At 37.9% G+C, this 26,354-nt stretch overlaps 1 protein-coding gene across 1 annotated transcript; it reads left to right on the top strand.

Moving 5' to 3' along the window:
- The first annotated feature begins 533 nt into the window (after nucleotides 1-533).
- On the top strand, nucleotides 534-26,130 carry fbxo38.L (F-box protein 38 L homeolog). The gene is given in 22 exon segments (NM_001096472.1): nucleotides 534-590; nucleotides 2,081-2,234; nucleotides 3,275-3,408; nucleotides 4,373-4,536; nucleotides 5,154-5,319; nucleotides 5,419-5,556; nucleotides 5,782-5,919; nucleotides 7,473-7,566; nucleotides 8,908-9,038; nucleotides 9,520-9,690; nucleotides 10,429-10,571; nucleotides 11,065-11,308; nucleotides 12,396-12,518; nucleotides 12,796-12,963; nucleotides 15,042-15,692; nucleotides 16,587-16,687; nucleotides 17,889-17,991; nucleotides 19,499-19,665; nucleotides 22,958-23,103; nucleotides 23,809-23,912; nucleotides 24,482-24,595; nucleotides 25,863-26,130. Coding segments are annotated over 21 exon segments (3,507 nt in total). The 5' UTR covers nucleotides 534-590; nucleotides 2,081-2,106; the 3' UTR covers nucleotides 26,042-26,130.
- The last annotated feature ends 224 nt before the right edge of the window (nucleotides 26,131-26,354 follow it).

Here is a 26,354-nt window from a genome sequence, read left to right as displayed (position 1 = left end):
TATATATATATATATATATATATATATATATATATGTATAGCTACAATTAGGACACAATCTATGTACTCAGCATCAATAACGCTGGGATTTGTATTGTAGGTTAAAAAAAAAAACCAATACAAAGAAGATGCAAAAATCACACTTTCTGCAGTAGTGACCTTTCTTGTCTTCACCTACACAAATCCTTCTTTTTTTACAAAAACGTCTTTATTTTACACCCCTACACAAAAAAAAAACGCTTGACTTCGTCAGTTTTTTTGGCAAATACAGTATTTGTAACGTAGGCTCTATTTGCAGCAGTTATTGTGTCTAGCTCGCAGTTTATCTCTGTTACTGATAAGCACGCCATCCGTGCTCATTACTCAACGACGACGCAGCTACGTTCTACGTCACGGCGCTTTTAGTCTCCGTATTCGCGACGTGCCGTCTCATCTCGCGAGATTATGATTAAACTCTGGGCTGGCCGGCCTGCAGGAACCGAACAGCTGGATTTTTATACGGTGTTGCGGGACATTTAAATAGCGACCCTGGACTTCGGGCTGGGTTATGAAAATCGGCGCTGTCTCGCTCAAAGAGGGGCTGTTGGGCGGTATGTGGTCTTAACTCTCCCGAGGCTTTTTAGGTGGAAAGGTGTCACGTTTTATTGTTTGTGTATCATCCATTATTATTATTAAAAAAACAGACAAAACAACATGTTTACACTGTGATTGACTGTCCTGCTGCAATGGGGCTAGTGTGTACGAATGGCCTGTTGTCATCAAGGTGGGGATAATGATCCAGGCCTTAAATTAACATGAAATAACATCTCAAACACAGTGTAACATTATTGTCACCTTAATGGCTTGGTTTTAAATGATGTCCCCAAATTGGTACCAGAAGGAAGCAATTCCTGCCTTTATTGTCTCCCTTGAGATTTATCTTACAACACCAATTAACTCTGTTGTCATATAGAATGTTTAGTAGGGTTTCCACCAGGCCGCTGTTTTACCGGCCTGGCTGCTAAAAATGATGGTTGACCCCAAAAAAGATAAATACATAAGAAGGCCGGTATTTTTTTCCAGAAAAGGTGGCAAGCCTACCTATGACTCTTGTTTGTTGACCCGAAACGCGTAAGGCTGTGGCCACCATAAACCTTTCTCTACTCTCTACAACCTGGTGGAAGATTCCACTTTATTCTGAGTGCCTGCTCCGTTGAATTTTTTTGTTTAGTGTAGTCGGGATAGAAATAAAGATGGATACGTGTTATTTCAGTGGCATATTTAGTTTGTAATGTTGTCCAGCTGCAGAAATCTCCAGCGTTCAATAAGCGAAGGAAAATGTTCCGTTGTATACGTTTTAAGTGCTAGATGTTGTTGCATGTAGGCCGCTTTAAAGGGGTTGTTCACCTTCAAACAACTATTTGTTTTCAGATAGATCACCAGAAATAATGACTTTTTCCAATGACTTTCTATTTTCTATGTGTGACGGTTTTTCTAATATCAAAGTGTAAAGTGTCATTTCTCTCCTTCTGAAGCAGCTCTGGGAGGGGGGGTCGCTGACCCTGTAAACTGTTCTAAATGGATACATATAGTTGATACATTTCTTATCTTGTCCCTGCTGAGCAGAATCTCTGAGTTTCATCACAGGCAGCTGTTAGAATTGATACAATAGTTGTTAATACTCTAGAGATGCTGCTGAAAAATGTATCCGCTGCACCTGAATTACTGAGCTGACAGACTGAAACGCCAGAGACACGAACATTCAACTTTAAACTTAGATTTTGGAAAAAAAACTTAAAAAAATAAATAATGGAAATTAATTGAAAAAAGTCTTTATATCTAAGGGAACAATCTAAAAACAACTGAATTGAAAAAAGTGTTTGGAAGGTGAACAACCCCCTTAAATATTGTTTAGAATTGTATATTCTTCATCATCCTTGCTAGAAAAAATGCCTTGTAAAAAAAAAAAAAAAAAACTACTATCGCAACTGTTTCGACTAGTGAATTCTCTTTTACACAGGGGTGAATCTAAATAATCTATACATTGCAATGTTTCTGTTGTGCACATGTCTGCTCTGATATGCCCTTCTTTCTTTTTAAGACCATTTGAAAAACATTACTTTGACCATGGGGCCTCGTCGGAAATCGGTGAAGCCGTGCAGGACCACCAGCGAAGGATTAGAGAACATTAAAGGGGGTGATCCCAAAGATTACATGAACCAGCTTTCCCATGAAGTGCTCTGCCATATTTTTAAGTAGGTTTCAATAAAACTTGCCATTTTTGTAAGATAATTGTCATAGGACCCACAATAATAATAATTTTATTGTATTCTTTGTTTATTTGTACTTTAACACCATCATATAAAATGCATTCTAGAGGATATTCATTAAAGGGATGCTGTCATGGGAAAACTGAATTATTTGCATTGTAAACGGTGTAATTTAGAAATAAAAACCACACCATAAAAATCGTGACAGAATCCCTTTAATGACTGAATTGTGATCTATTTTCCTTTTGATAAATACCACATGATATTTTTATTCCTTCTTTAGAAATGGTATGTAAGCAAAATATGAACTGTGTAATAAAACTTGTCTGAAAATTTGGGGTGCCAAATAAAGCAATTAATCAATACAGCATTTGTCATGTACAATGAATGGCCACTCCAAACAAAACCATCTCATCTCTGTTTAAATACAGAAAAAAATCTCCCTTTGAATGCTTTTTTTTCTGCCATGTATTGTATATTTATAATAGATTCAGTGCATGGTCAGTGACCTATTGAGAGCTGTTTTCTGTTGTTTATTGCAGTGTTTCTAAAACTGTAAGGTGAGTCTTAAGGTGGCCATACACAGGCCATTCCATATGGTACGCCCACTGGCCGAATGGAGGATACCATTGTGGGGGTCATACATATACATGGCTACTTTTTTATAGTTCTTTTAGCTTTTACCTATCATAACTGATCTATCTTTAATCCACCAGAACCTTGGGATAATCTGTCTAAATGGCAGCTTGGCATACATTGCCAGCTGGTCAGGCAGAATGGTCCAAACTGGTCAACCTACCTGACCAAATCTTGGCATGTATGATCATCTTTACTTGTGGAACTTGCTTGCAGATTTAGTGAAGAATGAGCTAAATACTTGCTCCTAATATTTTCTAGTACACAAACACATAATGAAAACAACTTTGGCCCAGTTTAAGACGACGGTCTACTGATTGTGCTGTTTTGTATGTGTGTGAAATTGGGTGACAACCTTTAAAATAAATAATTGTCTGTTTCCTCCGCAGGTACCTACCCTTGCAGGATATCATGTGCATGGAATGCCTTTCACGGAAGTTAAAGGAAGCTGTGACACTTTATCTACGCGTTGTAAAGGTAGTTGATTTATGCGCTGGACGTTGGTGGGAGTATATGCCCACAGGTGAGTTGTCTATAAATATCCATGTATGTACTGTACATGCTGTATAAGGCAAGGCTGGCAAGTCAGTAAGTAAGGTGTCTTTAGCATCAATGTATGCGGGAGGTATTTAAGTACTATTTTGCACAGACAAAAGCAAGATATGCGAATATATCCTACTCGGTATGAGTACAAATTACCGTCATGTCTGAATATGAGTAGCCGTCTCCTTAAAAGCATGGTGTGCAACAGTAGGCTAAGCCATGTGAACTATAAGTCTTGTGGGGACACAGAATAAATGGGGATAAGCTCCACCCTCTATGACGCTAGACACTTGTATAACAAATTAAAGTAATGTTCCAAGTCCACTCCAGCTTTACCCCTACACTGTAACCAATCCAGTCAGTTTTTTAGTGTCCTGCTTCTAGAAGTTTGGACAGTCATGTCCCTTTTTAAGACCCTGAGATGATTTATTTGGTCAGCGTGTAGCGCTGACACCTGGAGCAGGGCTGTCTGTAGCCTTTACTGGTTAACCCCTACACTGGAAAGCTAGCCGCGTCTGAATCCTTGTCTGTTCAGCTATACATTCCCTGCAACCCTGAATGTTAAACAGAAGATCTGGCCGTTGAGTGAGAATGCCACTCAACCCTGTCCTCTCATATTGTCACATGCTACCAGATTTCAGCAAATACATTGGTGTATATGTAAAATACTGTATATACATGGTACTGCATTTGTCAAGTCATGCAAAAAGTTAATTCAAGGAAAGGAAGGCTCTTTGTGATTGAAACATTTTTTTTTTCTTTATAATAAATGAACTTGCACAATCTGATTAGTGTGGTTCCATGTTCTTTTATGCTTGATACTTTACTTGCACCAGTACAAGTTGATTTTTAAATTAAATATATACATTTTCTTGTGGGCTTAAATATTATATATAGTTGTCTAGACTAAATTGTGTACTAAATTCACTTTCAATTCTTGTTAGGTTTCACTGATTCTAGCTTCTTGAAATTACTGAAGAAGATGCCTGACATAGAGCAGCTTTATGGCCTTCATCCAAGGTATTTGGAAAGGCGCAGAGTTCGAGGTCATGAGGCCTTTAGCATTCCTGGTGTGCTGGAAGCTTTACAGTCTTGCCCAAACCTCCTGGTGAGTTACTTTTAATTCTAGCCAAAAATATGGTGGTGTTATCTGTTCATGTGGTTATATCATCTGTTTACTCCCTTTGTCTGTTGGGTCCTAAAATAAAAAAAAAAGAACATCCTTAGATGTTGTTTTAGCAGCTTTGGTTTATTGGGGATACAGTATTTATTTAAAGTAATTGGCAGCCAGTGGGAGAGAGAATTTGACCCCTACAAATGTTACTTTTAAGATAGCTTGGGTGTCTTCTTCAATATTATTATGCTTAATTTTAAAGCACACTAGTGGTGAGATGAGGTAGTTCTATTATTAAAACTTTGTTTACATTACTGCGCATAGGAAAGAGACCCTGCTTGAACTAAATTAGAATCAAAAAAAGTTTGGGAGCTGAGAAACAGGGGGATATAATGTAAATTGGTCTAGCTGAAGAAACGTGCTTTAGGTTGCTGCATTGGTGCATAAGTATGACAGTATCACAGTTTTAAAGTAGAAGAGATGTTGATTTGACAGTTATTGGTGATTGTCTAAAAGGAGGGAATTTGTTACCTTTATTATTGTTCCAGCATATTTAAATTGATTGGAACATGTTATACATACACTTCATCTTGACTTTTTTTTCCTGGTAGGGTGTAGAGACTTCACATCTAGAACTTGTGGAAGCTATTTGGACTTACATGCCACAAGTTCATATTTTGGGAAAATTTAGGAATCGAAATGGAGCCTTCCCTATTCCACCAGAGAATAAACTGAAAATTCCTATTGCTGCCAAAATCCAAACCCTACACTTAGTCGGTAAGCTAAGGTTAAGTGACAAAACTGCATAAAAATGTGTGAGTGGGTTCATAATCCCTTATTTAGTAATACATTTGTTTTAAAATCTCATTTGTGAAGGTGTAAATGTACCTGAAATTCCCTGCATCCCAATGCTGCGTCATCTCTACCTGAAGTGGGTACGCTTGACAAAGCCTCAACCTTTTAAAGACTTCTTGTGCATCACCCTGCGGACCTTTGTAATGCGCAACTGTGCTGGTGAGAAAAGGGAATAGTTTTGTATAATTTACTAAAGGTTCTTAGAGAATACAGACCGATTGATTTATTATGGTACAAAGTCGGATACAGGTTATGGTACGAAGTTTGTTTCCTCATTTGTGTGAATTTTAGAAATGAGTAGTTTCTTGAAAAAATTTTAGTTTTTTTTTTTTTGGTTATCTTTGTTTTCTGTTCTAAAGAATTTTTATTGATTTTTTTCTTTAGGTCCCACAAATTCTTTGAAGTATGTGCCACTGGTCACTGGTTTGGCTTCTGCTCGCAATTTAGAACACTTAGAGCTTGTTCGGGTACCTTTTCTGGGAGGTTTAATTCAGCATGTGGTAGAAGACAGCTGGAGGTCTGGTATGTATGCAAAAAAACTTTTGTATTAAGAGAAATATACATTCTGTATCATAGAGGCTAATGGTCAGGTTCTATGTTTTATTACTGTTTCCTATAACCTGTATTCCTTTTTGGCAAAACATTTTGGGGATATATTTATCTAGAGTAAAATTCCGCCACCCATTGATAAATACTCTTTTAAAAAAAAAAATGGATGAAAAGTGAAAATTCATCCTTTGATAAATACGCCTTTTCAAAATCCCATATAAATGAATGGAAAGTGGCGGAATTTCACACTAGAGGACTGTGGCGATCTCTAACTTCACTCTTTGAAGTGCTTCACTCTTTGAATCTGCATTGTTTGGTATTATAAAAAGGAAATGGGAGATGAAAATTATTATTTTAAAGTATAAAGTACACTGTGCGTCTTTCCTTCAATGCAGGTGAGTGAATGAGTGGTTTTATTTTTAAAATGTTACAAAAATCATTGCTAAGTAACTTGTTACTGTATAAAATCAAGGCCCTTATTCTTACTATAGAGTGGTATTAATGTACATAAATGTATTTTCTTTATGGTAAGAACTATCAAGTGGAATTCCCTCCTAAACCATACTGATACAGATATTGATATTCAGACAAAACTTTGCCCATACCAACTATACCTTTTATGTTCGGCTTTTTCTTCCATGTTCCGTCCAGACGTTAATAGTGCAACTACAACATTCTTAAGGAAGTGTCGCTTGAAAAAGGGTTCTACACCCGAAACATGTCGTGTGAATAAAAGCACTTTGCAGTAAAATGCTGCTTGGGTTTGATCCTTCCTTAAGATATTGATCCTCATATTGAAAGGGTGATCCAGGGACTAGTCCAACTGACATTTTGAAATTGACAATATTGTTTTTTCCTTCTAAAGGATGAGCTACAAGTTGAGTTATTTAAGCAAAAAAAGCTATACTTAATAGACTTTTTCCCAGTAACTGAAAGTTTGATCCATTATCTGGAATGCTTGGGACCTGGTATTTTCCACATAAAGGGTCTTTTTGTTAAAAAGAGGAAGACTATGGCTGCAAAAGAAAATGTAAAAAGGAGAAAACCCAGTAGACTTATTTTTACCATCAACAATGGTTATATATTTAGGGGAAAAGTAAAGGAAGTGCCATTTGCATTTTTTCCTGGATCCCATGTTTATGTATTTCTTTTAAAACCAGAACTCCCTAACATGTAGAAATATAGGACCTCAACTCCAAAGATCATTGCTAGACAAGTAGACTGGAAATGTGCTGCACAATCCAGTTCCTCTCATATCAGCTTAGAATACAAGGGATACAATTTGTAAATTTGTATTTTAATAAATATGCATGAGCTCTATATACATGCAAGTCGTTAATCTTAGCCAGATGAGTTATAAAACAGAAGTATGAAGATAACAGTCCCAGTAAATTGCTGTCCCAATATCCAAATAATCATTCATTTAAGGTAGCTAAAATATGTCCCCCTTCAAGATGACAAAGACCTGCCTGACTGACCATTAGAGAAACTCTAAAATATATCATTCTGTTGTTAAATGCTTCCAGGTGGTTTTCGAAATTTGCACACCATTGTCTTGGGAGCATGCAAAAATGCCTTAGAAGTGGATCTTGGCTACCTCATAATCACAGCTGCAAGAAGGTAGGTCTAGCAACACAGCTGAAATATGCATATTAAAGGAAAGCTCAAGAAATAATTAACAAATGTACAGTAGCTGACACAAGTAAGGAACCAGCTCACCGATTAGTCTAATTATCACAAAACCTACTGTGTCACTGTAGTCATTAGCTGCAAATATAAAAAGCTGCAAAAATACATTTACCGTATATACTCGAGTATAAGCCGAGTTTTTCAGCCCCCAAAATATGCTGAAAAACTCACCTCGGCTTATACTCGGGTCAAGCGCAAAAACGGTCGCCGGCATCCAAGAATGGTCGCCGGCATCCAAAAACGAGACGCCGACACCTCCAATGGGGGCAGAAACCCTCAATTTTTTGATTGAAACTTACCAGAAGCTGCTGCATTTCTCACCCTTGGCTTATACTCGAGTCAATAAGCTTTCCCAGTTTTTGGAGGTAAAATTAGGTACCTCGGCTTATACTCGGGACAGCTTATACTCGAGTATATACGGGTACCCAGAAATCCATTTATCTTTGTAAAGTTAACAGTCAAATTATGCCAATTTACATAGGGTTACTAATGTATCCGGCATGTACAGACCCCAAATCTTGAGTACCTTGAGAATACATCTTTCTACTACTACAAGAACATGCTGTGGTAAAAGTTTCAAAAAAATTAAGTGTAACCCAGAAAACCACATGTTAATGGAAAAATTCACATTCTGCTGAATCCAAAAGCTCAAGTCACAGAATACTCTATAATCACGAAATGCCAAAAAAGGTGTTTATGTAAAATTGTGTGGCATTTGTAGCAGGCAGTTGCACATACAGGAGAGACAGAAGGGACGCAGGATCAGTGGAGGGTTTCCATAATGGTAAGCACCATAGGAGGGCCAATGCTACAAGGCATACGAAGTAGTGCCCTCTGGCCCATTTTGTGCCCAAGTTAGGAGGAATACAGGAGTGCCTCCATTCCCCTACCCTGAAGTGCTGCAGAACATAGAATCAATAATCTGTGGCACTTAGAGAATTTTACCAAGAGAACATACCGGTAGATTTTATTTTCTGTGTGTTAACACATAGATATAATTGAGAATATAGGAAACTTTATTGCTGCTTTGTTTTCCCTCATTTTCATGTTTTCCTTCATTTCCTGATTTTTTTTTATGATGCACTGATGATTAAGGCCAAACTGATTGTGAAATGGTTATGATGTTATTATGACCAAGCATGTTGTGTCGTTATCCCTTGAGATCTTTAACACAGATGTTGTTTTTGGCTGATCTAGTGTATTTTTGCCAGTTTATCATCTTCTCTCTTAATAATAATTTGCAGTTTTAATATTCTGTTTCTTCTTTTGAAGGCTACATGAAGTACGTATTCAGCCTTCTTTGACCAAAGATGGAGTATTCTCAGCCCTGAAAATGGCTGAGCTTGAATTCCCCCAGTTTGAGACTCTGCACTTAGGATATGTGGATGAATTTTTGCTACAATGTAAGTATAAATGTAAAGACACAAGAGTATTGTGCATGTCTCATTTTCATTAAGTTTGCTTGTTTTTTGAATAAATACAGTATGAGCAAAATATAATCATAAACTCTTCTAGTTCCTTGTTCATCATTGGATTGATCACATTTCCAGCACATTTCCAAGGCTCTGGGTAGTACTGCTATTTTGCAGTGCTTGGGTTCTGTTCTAGCTAAGGCACTATCTGCAAGGTGTTTCATCTAGTTAATTTGGTTTCCTCCCATACTCTGAAGGAATACAGGCAAGTGATCTGGCCCCTGGCAAAATTGCCTGTATGTGTGTAAATATTATGGTCACCATAGACTCCATTAGCGCAGGCACTGATGTGAGTGATGTATAATCTGTATAGCACTGCAGAAATTTTTTGACGCTTCATAAAAACCAGGAAATGAACTATTATTGTACTAATTATGCTTATATGTATTGACTTATTTTCTTCTGTATATAGGTAAAATGACAAATTCAGACCTGATGAAGTTTGGCTTAGCTGATGTTGCCGAGAACCCCGGAATCATAACGGATATCGGAATGAAGGCTGTGAATGAGGTGTTCTCCTGCATCAAATACTTGGTGATATACAACTGTCCTCATCTTCATAATCCCAAAAATTGGATCTCAGGTACTAGACAAGATTTCATTGAAATTTCCCAAAACGTAGAATGGGACCTGCAAAGTAGTTTATTTTGACACTCATGCACCCATGTTGGAGTATGGTATACAAGTTTCCGTTGACACAATGTAGCATGCATCTGCAATTAACACTGGAGTTCTGGGGAAAACAAATACGTGATGGGTAAAAATGATAATGATTTGCATTCAAACCTGGACATTGCACTGCCCTGACACCAGAAAATAACTTTTTTTTTATCTATCATAACATTGTCTTTGAATGTCATCTATAATTTTGCCATAAAAGTATTTGCCTTATGCTTTTACATTACCTTTCTTACCCCCCCCCCATATTCTTCCATGAGGGGGCTGCCATATATGTGCAGCAGGAGTCTGTTAGCATAAGAATCTCTGACAGGTTGAGAAGGGACAGTCAGGTTTGCAAAACAGCCAGGTTTAGAACATCAAGTAACAATTACTTACAAAAGCAGACCTCTCAGTGAATAACACCAATATGACCTATAGGTAAGTTTTAATGTAGAATAATATTTTGAAAAAAAATTTTTGTGTCACTTTAAGATAAGCTTAGATAAAGCTAGTATGTACTTTCCTGCCATAGGAAGATTATTTTACCTGCATAATAATATGGATACTAAACATATTTTGGAAAATGCTGTAAAGTAATGTAAGTCATTTCTTTATTACTCTGCTTAGTGAACTTTTCTTGTTTTTTATTTTATGTAAAAAGATCACTCACGGTGGAGCCGGCTGGTTGATCTCACTCTGGTGCGCTGTCATGCAATTAAGTTAGAATCCTTCAGTCAGTTTGTTGAGTTGCTTCCTAGCTTAGAGTTCATTTCATTGGACCAGATGTTTCGAGAACCTCCAAAGGTAATTGTCACGTGCAGGGTGCTAAGGAACTGTCTGCAATTGCCCTATCTACAGTATATCCATAAATAGATCAAGTGTTTGGTTCTGCTTATATGTTAAATCTAAGCAATTGTTTTATTTAATTGGACTGAAGTTATATATATAAAAGAAGGTGTCTTGTTGGATGGTACTGATGTATGTCAACCATAGTAGAAAGTATGCATGTATATGCTCTAGGATCAATACATGCCAACTATCCATTAACTTCCTTTTTCCTCACAGCCGATGTTCTCTTTCCCAGTTTTCAGATCCAGGGCCAGTAGAGGGAGCTAAAGAACACAAAGTTAAGCAGGAAGAATGTACTTTGAGCCCTGTTGAAATAGCATAAAATCTGTCAAAAAGGGAATAGCAGTTTTAACATTGCAACATTAATAACATTTAGATTCTGTAATTAATGGGCAGGCTATTGATTGGAAATATTTTTTGCATTCATTGTAAACTTGCATTTGTACAGGGCTGTGCACGAGTGGGTCTTAGTGCTGGAACAGGCATTGGTGTCTCCTCCGCACTTGTGAGCAATCAAAATTCCAACAATGAGAATGAAAACAACAACAATCACCACAATAACAACAACAACCTGCAGCACAACAACAATCATCAACCGCCTCAGAACCCAGACCCTCCCCAAGAAGCTGGTAACCAGGAGCCTGAACCGAGGCGTGATAATCTAGCGGAGGAACAACAGATTGCTGCTGAGGGTAATCTATGCATTTTGCTTGTCAATTTATGTAAAGGGATAGTTTGCATAAAAATTTAGATTTAGACAACAATATTTTAGTGTTTATGCTAATACGGGTGAAAGGAGAGCACTCCAACAAGCAGATTAGCTGCTAAAGTGAGGTTTATTTCAGTCTGAAATAAACTTTACATTAGCCGTTAATCTACTTGTTGGAGTGCTCTCCTTTCACCTGTATTGGCATTATATTCAAAGCGGGCGGGTGGACTGCTTTGGCAGTGCGCTGGGCTATAGAAGCTTTTTTTTATTATTTTTTTGTGGTTATTGAATTGTTAATAGGAAATAAGTGTGACTGCTGGAGACAGTGACCCTTAACAATGAGATCATTTTTTGCAAACTGGAAAAAGTCAGAAAAAGAACAGAAAAAATCACTAAACTCACTAAATGTTAAGAATAAGACATGCTATAACATTCTAATAGCTAGTGTAATGGTAATTAAACCTGTTAAACAATGGGTTTATTTACTAACAAATTTGCATCTGAGTATCCTATAGCAACCAATTGCTAATTAACCTTGTGAAACCCATCTTACATACCTTGCAGTCATCCGCGCTTTGGCTTGAACAATCTGGTTTAGCTGCACCTCCTCTTCACTTCCTCATCTGCCTATGCAATATGCACTGGCCGACAAGGTGCATCGGCTGATGGCATTTTTAAACTTGTCCAATTTCCATACTATGAATATTGGTAGGGGCCAGCATAAGCACACACACATAGATAATTGTTTTATCTGTGTATGGCCACCTTAAAGGCTGAGTAAATGCTGCTCCCTTGTAGGAATCCTGGTTCCCTTGCTCACGGTCCCAAGAAATATATTAAAAAAATATATAATGTATTATTACATAGTAATATGTGCAACATACTAGCTGTATGACTAGGTCTGTTGCTTTTGCAAAATTACTTACAATGTGCTAATTTGATATCTTTGAAGGTGACATGGTTTTATTTATTTTTGTTTGTTTTTTAATTCTGTGAAATCTGGTGATGTCAAACACATTGTATAGGAAAATAATTACCATAGTATTTTTCATCTCTTTTGTATTTTGCAGCTTTAAATGATATGGAGGATGTTTCACAGGATGAAATAAGACCCGTCGATGAAGAAAATGGCAACGATCATGCAGCTCCCAGTCCAGCTGTGTTACCCATGGAAATGGATGAGGAACGAGCAGGTCATAATCTGTTATTATCCAGATTTTTAGTGTCTCTCTTTATTGCACTGATAGTCCTGTATTACAGTTGTCCAGGTTGAATGAGACCCAGTTCTTATAACATTTATTAAACTTACTCTAGACAGATCCTTAGTACTACAAGCAGCATGCAAAAGTCTTTTCACGCAGTGGTATCCAACTGCCATCAGACTATGCACTGCTGCTGCAAATAAGTTTGTAGTATATATGGGACATAAGTGTGTATTATACTGTAACTGTGTACTGTATGCACGCACAGGGCCCAGCGGACTGCAACCTGTGGTAAAAGCTGCTCCAATCACAGTCCATGATTCAGACAGTGAGGATGAAGATTTTCTTGTGGGGTTTGCCAGCGCCAACACTACATCCCAGAATTATTCTCCTGAAGATAATAGCTCACAAATGGCAGAGGAAAAAAACGCCACAGGTAAGATAGTGAGTTGGGCAACTGAAAGATTGGAAAACAAATCACTGCATAGTAAGAGGGTGGCTTTAGAATGCTTGCATTTCCTTATTTTCATTTTTTGTTAAGATGACTGCCCTTAATTTTGAAATTAGGTGCATTTGGCATATATTGAACATGGTGCCATGTTTGCTTGAGCTCCATCACAAAGCAATAAGAGGTAATACAAAAGACTTTCCTGACATATGAACATATTAATTTTAGTGTGCGCCGGGTCATCATTAGAAACGTTGGGGACATGAGCTCAGTTTATTGGATTAACAGAAAATAAACAATATGCATTATAACAAAATTAGACAGGTGCATAAATTTGGGCACCCCAACAGAGATATTACATCAATACTTAGTTGAGCCTCCTTTTGCAAATGTAACAGCCTCTAGACACCTCCTATAGCCTTTGTTTAGTTTCTGGATTCTGGATGGCGGTATTTTTGACCATTCATCCATACAAAATCTCTCCAGTTCAGTTCAATTTGATGGCTGCCGAGCATGGACAGCCTGCTTCAAATCATCCCATAGATTTTCGATGATATTCAAGTCGGGGGACTGTGACGGCCATTCTAGAATATTGTACTGCTTAAATGCCTTTGTAGATTTCGAAGTGTGTTTATGGTCATTGTCTTGTTGGAATATCCAACTCTGTAACTTCAACTTTGTGACTGATGCTAGAACATTATCCTGAAGAATTTAACCTCTGCCAAATTTGACAGTAGGTAGCAGGTGTTTTTCTTGGAATGCGGTGTTCTTCTTCCGACATGCAAAGTGCTTTTTGTTATGACCAAATAACTAAATTTTTCTTATCAGTCCAAAGCACTTTGTTCCTAAATGACTGTGGCTTGTCTAAATGAGCTTTTGCATACAACAAGCGACTCTGTGGCGTGAGTGCAGAAAGGGCTTCACTCTCATCACCCTGCCATATAGATGTTCTTTGTGCAAATTGCGCTAAATTATAGAACGATGTACAGATACACCATCTGCAGCAAGATGTTCTTGCAGGTCTTTGGAGGTGATCTTTGGGTTGTCTGTGTCTCGCAATCCTTAGTATATGCTGCTCCTGTATTTTTCTTGGCCTGCCAGACCTGGGTTTTACAGCAACTTTTCCAGGTTACATTCCTTACAGTTGAAACTGACCGTTTGAACCTCTGAGATTTTTTTTTGTAGCCTTCCCCTAAACCATGTTACTGAACAATCTTTGTTTTCAGATCTTTTGAGAGTTGCTTTGAGGATACCATGTTGTCACTCTTCAGTGGAGAGTCAAACAGAAGCACAACTTGCAATTGGCTGCCTTAAATACCTTTTCTCATGATTGGACACACCTGCCTATGAAGTTTAAGGCTTAATGAGCTAATCCAACCAATTTGGTGTTGCCAGTAATCAATATTGAGCAGTTACATGCATTGAAATTAGCAATCTTACAAGGGTGCCCAAATTTTTGCATAGCCAGTTTTTCACATTTGATTTAATTTCATACAAATGAATACTGCTTCAGTAAAAAATCTTTGTTCAGAAAACACCCCAGTACTAGTTCCTGGGAAATGAAAGACATACCACTGTTATCTTTTTTTGTTGAAAGTGAGAAGGGTTCCCAAACTTTTTCATATGACTGTATATAAAACAGTCTGGTACAAAATTCCCATTCTGCATATAATGCAAGTGATTATGCTGAGAGCATTTTGTGGAATAATATTAATTATAGATGTCCCCAATAAAATGGATGAAACGTTTTATTATTTGCCGTCAAACAGCCTGATCTTTCAGTTAGTTTGCCTTTTTGAACAACTGTACTATTGCTTTTTTTCTGTGTATACAATGTGGGCCTGCATTTATTTGAGGGGCCAGGGTCGCAAGCCATTTCCTCATTCATCCCATATGTCTGGCAGATAACTGTAGTCAGAGAAGTGGATTTTGATGGAATTTGACCAAGTGCCGTTTCTGCCCAGTTTTCAAGGTGGCGATTTTCTGCATATTATGTATATTGCCTGAATTCGGTAAGCCTTATATTGCATTTCTCAATTATTTGTTTTTTTTTATATTGCTTACAGTTAGTGGCAAAGGCAAAGCCCCTTTGCGCAAAAAGTGTATTGTTGGGGTGAAAAGCCTCGCAGAGCAAAATTTGCCCAGCGAAGAGACGAGCTGCGAGAAAGGGTGCCAGGTTACCAGTGAGCAGATAAAAGCAGATATGAAAGCTGCCACGGACTTGCCTGACAGGAGCAATAACAACGATAGTGTGTCTGAAACACCAGCTGCAGATGGCATGATCAATGACTATGAACCTCCCCCTCAAGACGTGGAAAATGAACAGTCTTTGAATGGCAGTATTGATACCCCAGAAGAAATGGAGCAGTGTAGCTGCAGCAGGACAGATTTGTCTCAACCCACTGTGCAAGAGCAGGAATCTAATACAGTGTGTTCCATTTGCTTTAAAACTTTAAAAAAGGAGCAGCAGCAAGACAGGACTACAGGGTCCCTGGAGGGTCAACAACCATCAACCAGTAGGTCCCCTTCAGAAAATAGTCCAGAATATGCACTCAGGACTCCGCAGGTTGGGACACACAGGACTAATGTAACAATGGGTATAGATCCAAGTGCATCACCTGCCTGCAGCCGTTTAGGTCCTCAGGCAAACCAGTCACAAAGGCCTTTAACAAGAGCACGGGCGCGACTTTCTCAGGTGCCCATGGTGCCTGATAGTGGTAAGTTTTTCAGCAGCTTGCAGACCATTAATTGGTATAACTTGATATTGAATAGTTGGGAAGGTATGAAAATGTAATCTACCAGAGCCTCATATCTGGCAGTGTATGGTGCATTAGCAGATGAAGAAGTGAAGAGCATCTCCTCAAACATGTGTGGCCCCTTGTATAGTATCCATATGTTCTATAGGACAATGTATGACTGCCTTTAGGCACACTAATCTCCTTTATCTTCCCCATTGTACATAATAAAATTTAAATCTAGCCATACATTTAATGTACCCATGGCAGGGAACCAGGTAGAAATGCTACCTATAAAATACAAGCCTTGTTTGTCTGGGGGAATAACGAACCAGGAATCATTACAGTGGCAATGGGTACTAATTTAGGCAGCATCAGAAGATATATTGAATGCTATGGCTTTATTATGCTAATGTTTGATGCAAGCAAACAATAGGTGTACCTGCCCCTTTCAAACATGCTTTTGTTATAAGACCATAGAAAAAAAAAATTCAAAATGTATTTTGGCCTGGTTCATTAATATTGAAAACGAATATCTGATGTCAGTAGGAGAAGTAACTTATGTAGAAGTAGTTGATCTGTTTTGAAAGTAGGCTTCTTGGTCTGAAGCTAGAGACCGTGGTTTAAGTTCAGGGATAGTTCATGACCTTGGACATATTGCTCATATCCAGTCTTCATGGCACAAGTACCAAAAATGCATTGAACTCTTGCTTTCAACGTGTACCGCATTTTATATTGAGCAGGGATTGTGGTGTGGGGAAGAATAATATGCACTGAACGATGAAATCATCTCGGCACCCAACAAGTGATGGAGCTTTGTACAACTGTCCTGAAATCCATTTAATTGCAACTGTTTTCTTAAATGTTTGTTTCTAGAGTCTCCATCCCTAAAAAACAGGAAAGCTGTGAAAAGGAAGCGTACAGCAGACAAATCCACGAGCACCAGTGACCCTGTTATTGAGGATGACCATGTACAGGTAAACTAGCCATTTATTATTTATCACATGCATTTTTTTGCTGACATAATGGCATGCATCATGAACTTTGTACTAGTCAAACTGCAAAAGCACATTTGTATAGCACTAAGTAGCATTTGACCTTAAAGGGGAAGGAAACCTCGTCGGCGCTAACCCCCCTCCCCCCCTCCCGTGTATTGCCCCCCCCTGGCCTACCCCTCCCGCTGGGCAAATGCCCCTAACTTGTTACTTACCCTTCTGCACAGGTCCAGTCCAGGGAGTTCACAGGCGACATCTTCTTCCACGCGATCTTCTTCCTCCTTTGACCGGCGTTTTGGCGCATGCGCAGTAGGATCGTTTCGCCGGAACGGATCTACTGCGCATGCGCCAAAAGTCACGCGCATGCGCAGTAGATCGTACCGGCGAAATGATCCTACTGCGCATGCGCCGGTCAAAGGAGGAAGAAGATCGAGTGGAAGAAGATGTCGCCTGTGAACTCCCTGGACTGGACCTGCGCAGAAGGGTAAGTAACAAGTTAGGGGCATTTGCCCAGCGGGAGGGGTAGGCCAGGGGGGAGGAGGGAGGGGGGGCAATACACGGGAGGGGGGAGGGGGTTAGCGCCGACGAGGTTTCCTTCCCCTTTAAGGGGGAACTATAAACGATGCACCTGTAGTGGTTTAAAAAAATCTGCTTAAGGTAAAGTTGTTGTTTTGTTTTTGGGTTTTTTTTTTGTACCATTAGCCAGTTAAAAGTGTTACAGGGTAGAACTTTTGATATGAAGCATAACAAAAGTGGAGCAAAGATGATACCTTTATTGGCTAACTAAAATGAAAATCACAGAAAATATTGTAAGGGACAAAATTACTGTAGTAGTTTGTTTTTCTTGAATTTATGCATCAGTCAAATTTGCAATAAATCCATGGCCTAAATTCAGTCCTGTCTCCGGACAGTATTCCCACGCGTTCCTTTTCTGTTTTGATATTGCCTTTCACAGCAGAAACATTGAAGTCTTCCAGGCTGTGGTTGGTCCATTTTTTTTATTGTTTTTCATAAACCGGTGGTGATTGGTCCTTTTTCTGAGACTTTGTCCAGTTTCTCAGTTATCACACCATTTGATTAAACGCTTGGAGTGTCGTGCTCTTATGCTCTTATGTGATGTCAAAACAAAGTTTGCTCTATCTCTACATAGTATAGATACTTTACAATTAATGTTCCCATTCAGGTGCTGAATCTTAAATCAAAAAATCTCGTGGGCATTACACTAACCAACTGTGGCATTACAGACTTAGTTCTTAAAGACTGTCCTAAAATGATGTTTATCCATGGTAAGTCCATCTTTATTCTGCCATTTTGACATTATTATAAATCAGATTAAAGTGATAAAGCGAAGGGTTGCAACGAAACCTGTCCTTGTGCATCTTAAAGGGGAACTATCACGAAAATGAAAATTTAATATAAGCTTCATCATATGAAAATAAACTTTATAAATACTATCAATTAAAAATTCATTGTTTCTGAAATAATCCAGTTTATCTCTGCATCTGCTTCTCTTCATTCTGTGTTCATTCAGCAGTTGGGTGTCAGATATTCATTGACAGAACCAATATATCTTATAGGGGGGCTCCTTTCCTAGAAGATGTATTAGAGCTCACTCAAATAAATGATTCTAGTACAAACAAAATCTAACAAAATAACTGCCTTCTGCACAAATGCTGCATGTAGAGAGACGCATGTCTGGTGATTTTAATAGAATGAGCTGTAATACATCTTCTAGGCAAAACTCTAACCTCTAAAAGGGGTGGTCCACCTTTAAGTTAACTTTTAATGTTATCAAATGGCTCATTCTAAGCAATTTGCCTTTATTTTATCTTTTTTAGAGTTTTTGAATTTGTATTCTGACTCTTTCTAACTTTCAAATGGGGTCACTGACCCCATCTAAAAATACATGTTCTTTAAGGCTGAAATGTATTGTTATTGCTACTTTTTACTACTCCTCTTCCTATTCAGACCCTCTACTGTTCATATTCCTGTCTCTTATTTAGATCAATGAATGGTTGCTAAGGTAATGTGGATCCTAGCAACTAGATTAGTTAATAGTGCTGCTCTAGCATAATTCCATACTGAAATCTGTTTCTAAAAAGAGCAAACACATTAATGTATATTTAATTTTGAAATCTGACATGGGGCTAGACATATTGTCAATTTCCCAGCTGTCCCAAGTCATGTGACTTGTGCTCTGATACTCTTCATTCACTCTTTGCTGCTGCACTGCAAGTTGGAGTGATATCACCCTCCCTTCCCAGCAGAACAATGGGAAGGTAACCATATAGCCGCTCCCTAACACAAGATAACAGCTGCCTGGTAGATATAACAATAGCACTCAATAGTAAAATCCAGGTCCCACTGAGACAAATTCTGTTACATTGAGTAGGAGAAACAAGAGCCTGCCAGTAAGCAGTTCCATCCTAAAGTTCTGGCTCTTTCTAAAAGCACATGACCAGGCAAAATGACCTGAGATGGCTGCCTACACCGCAAAATTACAAATTAATAAGAATATACTTGCTGGTTCAGGAATGTAATATTATATTGTAGAGTAAATTATTTGCAGTGTAAACAGTGTAATTTAGAAATAAAAACCACACCATAAAAATCATGACAGAATCCCTTTAACATGATTTGAATAGGTTTCTTTCATTTGGTGCTATGTGCAGTTTTTTTGTGGTTGTGTGAGCTTGCTTCTTTCTTGGCAAACTTGATCTTTATGGCACCACATGCTGCAATCCTAACTGCAAGTGCCATTGTTTTCATATCTACTTTTGTTTTATTTTCCAGCTACACGATGTCGTGTATTGAAGCACTTGAAGGTAGAAAATGCTCACATTGTAAATCGCTTTGATTATGCACAATGTAAAAAGCTGAACATGGAGCAAGTATTGGATCAGATTCTCCGGATGCCCCCTGAGAGGAACCGTATCATTTATCTGCGGCCCATGCACCAGGTAGGTGACTTAGTCTCTGTCATATTGGACATCTGTTGAGTAATATCTTTCTCTATTGTACTTTCACTCAACTAGACTAGGTAGGCATCCTGTAGATATCTCAGACAAGATTATTTGGGGAGAGTAATGCCTGATAATTGCGCAGTGAGGTAAAATCATGTTATTTCATAAGCACCATAAGGTTTATACAGACCACATTCACAGTAGACAGCACCAGTCTCGAAGATTATTTTTAAAAAAGCCTTTATTGGAACTTCATGGCTTTAACATCTGGACAATTGCAACAACGTTTCAAGCCGCATGGCCCTTTATCAAGTTTTACTTGATAAAGGGCCATGCGGCTTGAAACGTTGTTGCAATTGTCCAGATGTTAAAGCCATGAAGTTCCAATAAAGGCTTTTTTAAAAATAATCTTCGAGACTGGTGCTGTCTACTGTGATTTTGGGATACTAAAGCCTGGCGGAAGTGGACGCCAATTGACGCGCACCTGGTCGTCATATTAAAAATCCGAGTGGTGAGTGCTGGCTGACTTTGTGTATATTATACAGACCACATACCACAACAAAGACAAGCCAAAAATCTTAACTCTGAACATAGAGGGTCAGTTTGCCTTAAAATTAACATTTTAAGCGCTTGTGTATTACCTTTTAGAGTGGATATTCTGACACAATTGTTATCATTTTTTATTATTTGTAGGTTTTGAGTTATTTAGCCTTTTATGCAGCAGCTCTCCAGTTTACAATTTCAGTCATTTGGATGTTAGGTCCAAATTGCATTAACAACCCTGCACTGATTTGAATAAGATTGTACTATGAATAGAAGAGGGCCTGAATATAAAAATAAGCAATACAAAGTAGTAATAACAATACATTTGTAGCCGTACATGTGTTTTTATATAAAAAATAAATAAATAAAGACCAATTGAAATATTGGTTAGAATGGGACCATTATATGTATGTGATGTAGGCATACTTCACATACTTCGGATAAATTCGTACTGAAACATTTTTTTTTTAACTTATACTGTGGAGGTTGCCTTTCAGACCAATGCCTAATTGCTATTGTAATCGAACAACCCAATAAAAGGTTAAATTCCAAGCTGGAGAAATCCTTCGCAAAACATTTTTTACTTCCTTGTTTTGTGACAAAAAGTCACGCGGTTTCCCCGACCTTAATTTGCATATGCAAATTTAGATTTGGTTTGGCCGGGCAGAAGGATTCGACCGAATCCTGCTGAAAAAGGCTGAATACCGAACAGAATCCTGGATTCAGTTCATCCCTATTTTTAATTTCAAGGTGAACTGTTCCTTTAAGCATTCAACAGTAGCAAGCAAACATCCACAATCCTTCCAGATTGACTAAAGTCTGAGCGGCTTATGTTGATATTCAATAACGGCTACATGCCACAGTCTCAATATTGCTCTTTAAAGGGGACCTGTCGCCCTAAGAAATAATTCCAAATTATTTGCTATCATGTTAGTAGAGCAAAATAAAATTTACTTACACTACATTTATTATTTACATTTTGTTTCCTTCAGTCTTGGAATTACACAATCACAGCAAGCAGGCTGGAGCCATTTTCTGGACACTGTTATTAAAACAAATTGTGTATCATACCCAAAATCTAATTTAGGCACCACAATGGGGGACCTAATGCCCATGCACAGTACCCTACCAAATTATAGAGTGTTAGGAGGGATGTTAGGAGGTAGGGGCAATGTGTGCACAGCAGTGGCATCTAGGAATTGCTGAATAGAAAGTGAAAGTAATTGTCTGCCCCGCCTCTATGCCTGAGGGACAGACATTTGATTGACAGCTCATATATTTAAACACCTTTATAACAGGTATGGATGCTTTAATGAAAAAAAGAATTTGGATTCCATGTTTAATTTGCAAATTACTTTTATTATACAGCTTTTTATGTGTAGGTGACGGGTCCACTTTAACTAGGAAATCTGAAGAGCGGATGTTTTAGATAGTAATAGTACAGATGATTGATGCTGTATCCATTTGCTATTTTCGCTATAATAAATTGTTGATTTTTTCTAACCATAAATGATGCGTGGGTGCAAAGTCTCAGTGACACATAAGAATGATAAATCCACAGAAGCAGAAAAGAAAGATAATGCATGGATTGCAGAGAATGGAAGATTTGTATTGTTTACTCTTCAACTGAACAAAAATGTTGTACTGAGTTTAAAATTAAGTATAATAAAGGGTAATGCTAACAAAATTGTTGTTGTGACACCTGCATAATATAAAGTTCTATGAGGCTGTGTACGTTGATTGAATCGAAAATGTGTAATATTGTGCATTTATTTGAAAGCAGTGTGCTATCCTAACATCATCTCTTGGTCAAAGGTCAGTGCTTTTCTGAAAGAAACATATGACTTGTTTGCTAAAACTGGCCATTTTTTCACCAGTATAATATCCTATAACAACCAATCACATTTCTGTTTTTATTACCCGTCTTGCAGCTGCCCAGTGATAGTTAGTATGATCGCTATGGGTTACTGGTCAGATGCAGATTTGGTCGGTGCTAGTATATGAACAGTGAAACTAAATGCTTTAGAAGCCTGCTGTGAACTCAGCCGACTGTACATATGAAAGGGAACTTAGACTGTAAACTCTAAGAGCAAGACGCTGTTAAAGGGATAAACTTTTATTATGATATAGAGAGTGATATTCTGAGACCATTTGCAATTGGTTTTCATTTTTTATTATGTGTGGTTATTGAGTTATTTAGCTTTTTATTCAGCAGCTCTCCAGTTCTCCAGTGCAAGGGACCAAATTACACTAGCAACCTTGAATTGATTTGAATAAGACAGTGGGATATGAGTAGGGGAGGGTCTGAATAAAAATATAAGTTTATAAAATGTATCAATTGCAATAAATGTGTAGCCTTACAGACCATGTGTTTTTAGATCAGTGACCCCAATTTTAAAGCTGGAAAGATTTGGAAGAATAAGGCAAATAATTCAAAAACCATACAAAATAAATAAAGAAGACCAATTGAAAAGTTGAATAGAATTGACCTCTTTAAAGGTTCTAAACTCTGGAATCTCTAACATACTTGTGTTTGTGATCATGTTTATCTTTTACTTATCCCTTACCTTTTTTTATACAGTAAAAACTGGTGTATGTTTTTAACTTTTTCATGATTATCCTACATGTACATAATTAACAAGAAACAATGTTTATAAATTAGCTTAGATGTCTTTTAATTGCTTAGATGTCTTTTAATTGCTTAGATGTCTTTTAATTGCTAAGATGTCTTATATTTGTCAATTAGGTGGACACACTTAGCTTGGAAAGGAAGATATTCAGTGGACCATACCCATACCACATTTGTATAATACATGAATTTAGTAACCCTCCCAATGTCAGAAATAAGGTTCGTGTTCGAAGCTGGATGGACACAATAGCAAATATAAATCAGTGAGTATCTTTTTATTTTATTTTTATTTTTACACTTCTTTTCTGAAACAAACTTAAGTCTTGAAATGTTCCCACAAAGCTGTTCTTGTGCACAAATTCACAGAACATTGGCACACTTTTAATGCATACACCTAATTGTCCTGGGACATTCCATTCTCTCTTGTTTTTAATATAGTGTGCATAAAAGTGAATTATTACACACACAGACTACAAGGACCTAGAGAGAATGTTGTCGTTCTTTACCATCTAGCTGTTGGGTAGCGGAGGCCTGCAAGCTTGATATCCCTGTTATCAGCCCCCACAATGTACTGAGATGTGCTATGATAGAATGGTGTTATGATAAATCCTTTAAATGCATAGCACAACTGTCCAAATCTGAGCCAGAATTCTGAACTGTCATTTGCAGACATGCACAGACTATAATAAATAGTAGTAAGTTACTGAGGTATATTTAGATCAGACACAGTTCTGTATAAGAGAAAAAATTCACTTTAGCATATTTTACATTGTTTCTGCGCTCTTCAATTCAAACCAAATACTAAGATGTCCTCTTCAGAGTTTTTGTTTGTTGTATTTACTTCCCCTGTTTCATTTCACTGTGACATCTAACAGCTCTAAAATCCTCCCCTCACTGCTCACGCCATCTGTTTGCATTTGTTCCACTGGACTTTCAGTGTATGATCTGCCATCTCTTTCCTCCCTCAGAGAGCTCATTAAATATGAATTCTTTCCTGAATCCACGCGGACTGAGGAGGATGTGAAGAAATACACAAAGTACCCCTGGGGTCGAGACATTTACACCCTGGAAGGTGAGTCAACCGCTTTCTGTAATGAGAATTAAGCAACACGCTATGTTTTTATAACTGTCTAATAATGCTTTACATGCCAAATTGTTTGTGCCGCCGGTGGAATTGAATTTTATTTTTATGGCTTTAAGATAACCAGCTGTCACTAAAACAGAGAGGAAAAGAAAAAGCTTCAATATGAAAATGTATGTTTATATGCTCCCAAAAATATGTTTATTATTTATTTCCTTTGCAAGCTGTACCCAGAGGTTGCAGCCATAGTCCTTCTATGCGGAAACATCCTTAAAGAATGGTCACCCATCTGGTATTGTCCTTAAAATAGCCTTAATTATAACCCATTTCACATAGTTTTGAAATTGCTGCAAGATCGACAAGTTGAAAGTTTATTCCTGGCATGTACTGCCATACCCTTTTTCTGTTAAATGAATAGTGTGCTGTTTCAGATTAAAAGAAACTGTGCATCGTCTTATGTTTAAAACCTTACAATATCTACTATATTTGGCTTCCTGCATCACTGTTCTTAAATGGAGTGTGTTATATATGCTAACATGTTGATCCCAACTCTTTCTCAGGGGTTGTAGATGGTGCACCCTACTCCATGATCACAGATTTCCCATGGTTACGTTCCCTCCGATCCGCAGAACCGAACAGCTACGCCAGATATGACTTTGAGGATGATGAAAAGAGTGAGTATGTTAGCAGTGATTGTATGCAGTTCAAGTATTATCCACTACAGTGAACATTTTATTTTAGCAAACCCATCTTGCCCTGAAAAGGCAATATGTAAGCTTTAGTTTGGCTAGTAGGCTTAAATTAATTATGCAAAGTCTGAGGTGGTGGCATGATTCCAGAGATCAAAAAAGATGATGATCTTTCTTTGTACTCTCTGGGACCAGTTCTCCTTAGCCTCACAGTATAATGCGTCCCTTTCCCCATTGTTCTATTGTGAAGTGACGGATCAAAGTCCCTCTGCTTTCCATAGAATCTGCACACAGCACACAATGAAATGCACAGGGAATCCTTTACAATGGAACAAGTTGGTGGAGGGGTTGCATTACACTGTGAGCCTAAGGGGAGAAGGGTACTGGTCCCAGTGAGCCCACAGACTATCATGTATTTTCTTTTAATTTGTGGTAGGACAGATACACCTTTTTTATGGATGTTCCGATGCATATGCAACCGCATGAGGTTGTATATAAGGGGGGTGTTTATAGAATTATAATTATATTTTCCCTTTATAATAAAAAATCATTCTGGCAGGCCTAATTCCATGTATTTAAGTAAGGCAGAAACCCCACATACATTTAAATTATTTGGTCAGTTTATAACCAAACAACATAAAATAAGGTAATGTACTGGAAATCACTGTATCTGCTCACCCAGATGTAGGTGCCCTATAACTTATGATGTAGGTAAGTGATGTCCAAGTTTTGAGCATTCACTCACAGAATCCCATGAAGAGAAAGAGAAAAAAATCATGTACAATGTTAAAGCATGTAAGAAACAAATGGCCTTACTCATTTTGTGCAGAACTTAATCGTTTTTGATGGTGTGCAATGTGTACCTTACATAATTTAACAATAAAGTATACTTTTTTTCTCTAAGCCTTTATTTGCAAAATTGTGTGAGCGCTTAAAATTGGGATATCTGTTTCCAACAAAACTCCAAAATGATCTGTGCTCCCAGGCCCTCCGAAGGTTTTTCTGGAGGGGGGGGGACTGGCATGCTCTTGTTTAGTATTTTCTTGCAGCTACTAAACACCAGAAAATACTTCTAGACCATACTGAGAATTATCATTGCCCTTATTATTGCTGTGGCACTTCAGGGCCTTCATTTACGTATATATGTTTAGGAATGTGTCTTCAGACTACCTCATGCATGAGCCCACCTGTTGCTTTGACTGGTTAGGAATCAAATAGTTTGTTTTTTTTTACACTGTTTTCTTCCTTGTAGCCACTATATATGCACCAAGAAGAAAGGGGCAACTTTCAGCCGACATTTGTATGGAAACCATTGGTGAGGAAATCTCTGAATTGCGACAGATGAAAAAAGGAGTGTTCCAGCGAGTTGTTGCCATATTTATTCATTACTGTGATGTTAATGGAGAACCTGTGGAAGATGACTACATATAATAGGAATGCTTTGTTGATCACAATGAGAAGGAAACTTGAAAGACAAGATGGCATGCCAGTGGCAAAAATAAAAGTTGCTCACAGACCAACACCGAAACTTCATTATAAGGGGTGAGCTCAGTTGGGGCTGTGTCAGAGCAGCTCTCCAAGTCTTCCTGCAGCTATATTGGTATTGTTGTGAATAAGGCAAAGGTACAGCCACAAGCAAAAGACAAAGATTATGGTGCTGACGGCAAAAACTGGGCCATCCATCACATTTGTTCCATAAACCATAATGATTCCAAATTGAGTACCATATATTGGCTATGTGTTC

Source organism: Xenopus laevis, chromosome 3L (genome assembly GCF_017654675.1).
Source record: "Xenopus laevis strain J_2021 chromosome 3L, Xenopus_laevis_v10.1, whole genome shotgun sequence".
In the NCBI taxonomy this organism is placed as follows: domain Eukaryota; kingdom Metazoa; phylum Chordata; class Amphibia; order Anura; family Pipidae; genus Xenopus; species Xenopus laevis.
Note: the sequence above shows the minus strand (reverse complement) of the source record. Positions and strands in the feature narration are given on the sequence as shown.